Raw genomic sequence first — 6,515 nt, 5'->3', positions numbered from 1 at the left:
CTACCCATCGCTGTTGGAAGCACAAGGAAAGGTAACTTTTCTGACCTCCTCTCCTAGCCTCAGCTCTAAAGACCAGACCAGGGAAGGAAGCAGCCCTGAGCACATAACCCAAAAGTGGCACCGTTTCAGCAGTTGCTAAGGGAGAATGTTGGCATGATTGATGTTAAATTGATCATGGAAAGACCTTAAAAGAAGGAGGGAACCATGTAGAGAAGCTCATCAAATGGGGAGCATCTTGTTAAACGTGCTTAATTCTTTCCCATCAGCTCTTTAAATTGAGTAGGAATTATCATTCCTCCCCATCCCTGGATCCAGAACACACTTCGTGGTCTGGTCTAAGGTTCTTTCCCAATTTTTTACCACAGTAGCTCTAAGAGAAGAGGACAGACACAAGGTCTAGAGTGTTACGAAGATAGGAAGGCTCACCCAAGTGATTACCAGAGTCCAAACTGCCTTTAAGTTCTGCAAACCATAAGGCTCATTTCCATGATTATTTGCCAATAAAGATTCCCTCCCGCCCCTGACTTAGGTCAAAGATGAACAAAGCTGGACACCAGATAAAGTGGTAAGGACAGTTTTAATCAGCATTATGCTATTGCAGCAGGACACAGTCCAGCTTTTAACTTTGGTTTGTGTTGAGGTGGTGCAAGGGGAGGGCTGTTTTAAAGAGAGAATGAGGGAGTCGCCTAGGTGGCTCAGTCAGTTAAGCAGGGGACTTTTGATTTCTGCTCAGGTCATGATCTTACAGTTGGTGAGAGGCCCACGTGGTAATGTGTGCTGACAGCTCGGAGTCGGCTTAGTATTCTCTCTCTCCCTGTCACTCTGCCCCTCCCCTGCTTGCACTCTAAATAAACAAACAAACAAACAAACAAACTTAAAAAAAAAAATAAAATGAAGACAGAGTGAGGGAACAGGGAGGGGTGAATGAGGGCTCAGTAGAGTCCGGGAGGTGAAAAATGACAAAACCCAGGACGGGAGAGTAAGTGAGTCACCTGGGACTGTTACCAGCCTTGTAGAAGTTAGGCTCCTACAGACCCTGGGAGACAGAGACCCTACTATCAGATGTGGGCTGGAACCAGCAGTAAATCCTAGGGATGTGGCCTTGAAGTGTTAGAAACTGTGTTAGTGTTTTGTTCAAGTCTTTATGGGCCGAGGAAGGGACCCAGTAGAGAGAAGGGCTCATAGCAGTCTGGGCTGAGTGTGGTCAAGAAGCAACTCTTTGTCACTTCCTAGTGACATTGATTACTAACCGCTCTCCCCCCCCCCCCTCCCCCAAAGTCTACAGGAAGGGTCCAAAAAATATAACCCAAGAGGCATCTTGTTTCCCTGGAGCCCACCGCGCATCTGTCTCTGAAGAGCCTCGGGATTTACAGCACACCACAGAAATTAAGGGAGACTAATTTGCAGCAGGATCTTTTTCAGGCTTAAAAAACTCCACACAAACACGCGATGGCGCTCTTTAAACCTTAGCAGACCCGACCTGAAGGCCGCAATCAGCAGAGAACTACAACTCCCAGCAGCGCCGGCGAGTGAAAATTACCAACTTCCGGGGACTGTTTCCCGTGGGTCAGCTGCTCCAGCTCCACCCGCGCCATCGGAAGGCAGCACAGTATGCAGGCGGGAGGCGGCGGCCGGGGTCGCGGAGTCGCAGGGTCGCAGGGTCTCAGGGTCTCAGGGTCGGGGCCGCCGTCGCTTCCACGAGGAGCGAGGCTCACGTCCCGGAAGTGGAGGCCAAGAGAAGCGGCGCCGCGGAGGGGCGTTCTGGCGTCACTTCCGCTGGGGCGGGGCCTCGGGCTCTCCCGCGCAAATTGAAAAGTCTTTGGTGCCCGGCTGCCACCAGGCCCTCTGTGTTCCGAGCCGCCTGCCTCGGGCGAGCTGGCCCAGGGTGAGTTGGGCGCGTCGGGGGTGGGTTTCGGAGCCCCTTCACGGCTCCCTTGGGGCGGACGGGGAGAGCCCTGCCCGGAGAGGGAGCGGAGCGGGCTACGCGTGGGCCCTGGGTGGCGTCCTCTCGGGACTCCTGTCTTCCAGCACGGGGGGATGGGTCCGGCGAGGTCTTCCCGGCCCGGCCGCAGAGTCCCGAGTGCATATCGCGGTGCAGGCCGGCCCGGGGCTGCCCTTCGGGAGGGCAGGGAGGGTCCGCGAGCGCAGGCTCCTGCGTGCGGGACTCCTGCAGGGCTGCCGCCGACCTAGCAGTCTCCCCCGGCGTTTAAATGTGGAAAGTGAACTGTCTTCTTGATGTCGTGCAGGCGAGAGGAAGCGTGTTCTCTGGAATGGGCTTGCGGGCCGCTTGTGCACAGCCTGTGAACAGGAGTGGGGCGGCGAGGTCGCCGGTGTTGTAGCTGGCGTGCCGCTGGCGGGCGCCCTGAGATGATGCCTGCGCAGCGGCCCCCGGCCATTCCCACCACGCTCCAGAGGAAACGTTTATGCGAGCGTATTTACCCAGCTTAGAAGAGACATCAGCTTCACAGAAAGTGTGTTACGTCAGTTTTCCTCAAAGTGGAAGAAAACTCTTTTTAGAGGCATTGTCTGAGAGGTGGGAGGCTGATTGTTTTTCTCAAACTGCGGCTTGAGGAGCACCTGCAGCCAGATTACCTGGATTTAAACGTCGGAATCCCCCCACCTGGCTCCGCAGCTGGTGAATGCGCTGCTGAACTAGAGCATCCGAGTTTTGATACAGCATCAAGGTGAGGCTGACTTGCCACCCTGTGCTTTCTTCCTTTCCTTCCAAACGTAGTTTGGTGGGAGAGGTTGATGTTAGGAAACACCAAGCAGCTGTTCAGCCTCATTGCTATCAATTTTTATCATGAGGAGTGGGAGTGGGGGGGTGGGTAGGCCGGCTGACCCTTAAACAACAGGGGATTGAACTGTGAGGGTCCACGACAAACAGATTTTTTTCGATACAGTACAGTACTGGTGAAGTTCCTGGGTGATGGTGTGGTGGTCCAGAGCTGATGGCCAAGAAAGAATTCTTGAAGAAGTCTTTGGTACAAAAAGATGATTTTATTGAAGCACAGGGACAGGACCCATGGGCAGGTAGAGCTGCACTGGGGTAACTTTGGGGGTAACTGATTATATCCCCTCAGGTTGGGAGAGGGTTAAGGATAGGGTAGGTCTCTAAGGAATTTTGGAAGCAAGGTTACCAGGACCTTGAGCTGCTGTTAGGAAAATGCCATTAATTACTGCAGTAATACCTGGGATTAGTAAAACCGGGGACCCTTCAGATGCATGTCAGGGGAGGTCATAAGCTTGGAGTATGATTGCCAGCATATATCTTGGGGGAGTTGAGATGAAGGACGTTTCCCAAGGAATTTTTATGCTAAAGTAAACTGACAGTGTCCTCCAGGTTGGGATAATGTTAAGCTAAGATTACCTTTTGCCCCTAGGAAAGATTACCTTTTGTCATCATCAAGGCAGCTGAGCTCCTTTACTGTTTCAAGGACTTGTCAGTGGTCTGTAAGCAGTAAGGGAATTTAATTTTTCATTTGCCTTAGTTTCCCACATCACCATGGCAAGCACTTACACCCCTTTCCTTTGTTCTTGGGTAGCCAGGAGGTCTGAGGAATATCACACATATTCCACCTGGCGGGGGTGGGGCGGGTGCTAATAGCCTGTACTTAGCCTTCAGCTTGCCCCACACTCCCTCGTCAGTACTGTAAGTGTGGCTTATGGTTTTCTTAACATTTCCGTCTCTCTAGCTTACTATAAGAATACAGTATGTAACACATGTAACATATGAAATATATGTTAACTGACTTTATGTTATTGGTGAGGCTTTAAGTTTGGGGGGAGTCAAAAGGCATACGTGGATTTTTGACTGGGTAGGGGTGGGTGCAAATAATCCCCCTCCTTGTCCAGAATTTCTGTATAGAAGGGACTTAGGGGCTTCTTTCTGGGCGGGACGGGGTAGGAAGTGAAAGAAGCATTCGTCTGAAATCAGTATTTTGCACAGCGAGCACACTTTCACATTTCTTTGGAGTAACTTTCAGAGAGTCTGATGGAGTTGTCGCTGGGCACCATTGCTGCTTATTAACAGAATGTTGGTTGCTTGGAATAAGACATTCTGATGGCAGCAAATTTAAGTCCTAAAAATGTACCAATTTACTTCTGTAATTCTGTTTATTTTCTCAGTTGAAATGTCTACTTTCCTTCTGTTTGGAGTTTCCACTCCTACGCTGATGTGCATGCTGGCTCTTAACATGCTTGTGTAGAGGCGCTGTGATGCGTTAGCATGCACGGTTTTGTGGCTTTTAGCAATGCCTTTTTGGAGAGAGAGAGAGAGAGAGACTTATGCTCTTTTAGCACTTTCTGTGTGCCTAGTAGTGTGTTAACAGCTTGAAACATACTTGATGATTCCAACTGAGAAAGCACTTTGGAAAGAATAAATGTTAAGGAACTATCACGTGACATTAGAGTTAGTGTTAGCGATTAGTGAAAGTATTCTAGATTATGGAAATTGTTGGCAGGGAGGAGCCCAATTGAGTATTAAAGAGGTGATTCTCAAATAAGCAATAACAGTCGCTATATCAATTTCTGATCTCTTCTTATTTTTCTAAACCTTTTGGATAAATATGTTTTGCTTTGAATATTGCTGTTTTCTCTTTCTCCCCTCGTATCATGCAGTTAACTTGGCACAATGGGGATACAAGGATTACTGCAATTTATCAAAGAAGCTTCTGAACCAATCCACGTGAGGAAGTATAAAGGACAGGTAGTAGCTGTGGATACATATTGCTGGCTTCACAAAGGAGCTATTGCTTGTGCTGAAAAACTAGCCAAAGGTGAACCTACTGATAAGTAAGTCTGCACCTTGTATTAACTCTTTGCCAGTTAAGACTGAGACTTATATTAAATATCCTTTTGTTCATAAATGAGGGAAGTTGTGATGTAGCTCTTTTTGTCCAGTTAATTGCTTTGCCAGAATAGAGCACTAAATGCAATACCTGATCCTTGTTTGGATCCTGGACCGTTGCAGGGTGGGATGTAGCAATGCTGTGCTGCAGCCAACTCATCCAAGTTCACAGCGCACCACCGTCTTCTCCCAGTTCAGCATTCCGTGACCCCGCATTGGTAGTTTATCCACCGTTGTAATACATTCATGTCCGGGAAATGGACAGATGCTACGGAACAGGCGCCTCCTCTCGCCAAACTGGTTGTTAAATCTTCACCAGAACACACTGGTTATAAGAGCTGTTGAGACAGTTGGACAAAGTTCAGTACAGACTGTACGTAAGATGATATTTTGTTGCTGTTAAATTTCTTGGGTGTGATAATGGTATGGTTGAAGGGATCAGGTATTTATTGTACTATTCTTTCAACTTTTCAGTAGATTTGAAATTTTTCAAAGCAAAAAAAAAAAAAATGGAAAAAAGGTAAGATTTGGAACCACAAAATATCAGAACTGGAAGGGATGTCAAAGCCTTTTTTAGTCTGTAGATGAGAATGTCAATAACTCATCAGCTGTCACATAGCCCGTTAGGATCCAAGGCAGGATTTGAACCCTGAAGCCTAAATTAGAGTTTCCATGTCCTGTGAAAACATTTTGCTTTAAAAAAAGAAAAGAAAGAAAAAAACTTCCCTGTTCATAATCCATCTCCTCTGGTTTTAAAGAGTATTACTTTATAATACGCAATGCACCTAAAATTTTTTTTCTTTATTTTCATAGGTATGTAGGATTTTGTATGAAATTTGTAAATATGTTACTCTCTCATGGGATCAAGCCTATTCTTGTATTCGATGGATGTACTTTACCTTCTAAAAAGGAAGTGGAAAAGTCTAGAAGAGAGTAAGCTGATTCTCTATTCACTCTAATTGCGTTAAGGTCTGATGCTATAGTCTGTACCAATTTTCTTGAATTTTAATTTATTGAGGCTTGCTTCATAGCCTAGTACTTCAACAAATTTCTTGAAATGTTTCATGTGTGCTAGAAAGGAATATGTATTTCCAGTTATTAAGAGGAAGATTGGTTGTCCAGTAAGTCAAGCTTATTGATTATGGTGCTCAAATCTATCTTTACTGTTTTGTTTGGTTTTGGTCGTGGGGGGGTGGGGGTAGTGGAATTGTCAATTACCTTATAGTTCTGATCATTTTTGTTTTATTTTGAAGCTATTTTATTGGTTGCATTCAAGTTTAGAATTAGTTACATTCTTGTGGTAACTGTTTTACTAGTGACTCTTAGTCCCTAGTTTTGCTTTTTTGTTCTAAAGTCTTCTGTCCGATTATAACCGTAGCCATAACTTTTCCTTCTATATTCCCACTGTCTTTTTTTATTTGTTTACCTACAGCTTACTACTTCATTGGTTTTAAGGTTTGTCTCTTACAAAGAACACATTACTATGTTTTGTTTTTGTTTTTTTATCCATTCTGTCAATCTTTGCCATTTTTTGAAAAAAAAAAATTTTTTTTTAAGTTTATTTATCTATTTTGAGGGAGACAGAGCACGAGCAGGGAAGGGGCAGAGAGAGAGAATTCCAAGCAGGCTCCACGCTGCCAGCACAGAGCCAAATGGCAGGGCTCAA

The 6,515-nt window shown here is 46.2% G+C and overlaps 1 protein-coding gene across 1 annotated transcript in view; it reads left to right on the top strand.

Moving 5' to 3' along the window:
* The first annotated feature begins 1,772 nt into the window (after window positions 1–1,772).
* Window positions 1,773–6,515, top strand: part of EXO1 (exonuclease 1) — a 38,808-nt gene continuing 34,065 nt past the window's right edge. Inside the window, exons 1-4 of the mRNA XM_078441336.2 lie at window positions 1,773–1,885; window positions 2,247–2,684; window positions 4,621–4,794; window positions 5,663–5,782. Coding sequence (XP_078297462.2) covers window positions 4,634–4,794; window positions 5,663–5,782 — 281 coding nt within the window. The 5' untranslated portion in view covers window positions 1,773–1,885; window positions 2,247–2,684; window positions 4,621–4,633. The remainder of the gene's footprint in view (window positions 1,886–2,246; window positions 2,685–4,620; window positions 4,795–5,662; window positions 5,783–6,515) is intronic.

This window comes from Panthera onca, chromosome F1 (genome assembly GCF_046562875.1).
Source record: "Panthera onca isolate mPanOnc1 chromosome F1, mPanOnc1 haplotype 2, whole genome shotgun sequence".
Lineage (NCBI taxonomy): Eukaryota > Metazoa > Chordata > Mammalia > Carnivora > Felidae > Panthera > Panthera onca.
The sequence above is the reverse complement of the archived record's forward strand: the minus strand, read 5'-3'. Positions and strand labels throughout refer to the sequence as shown.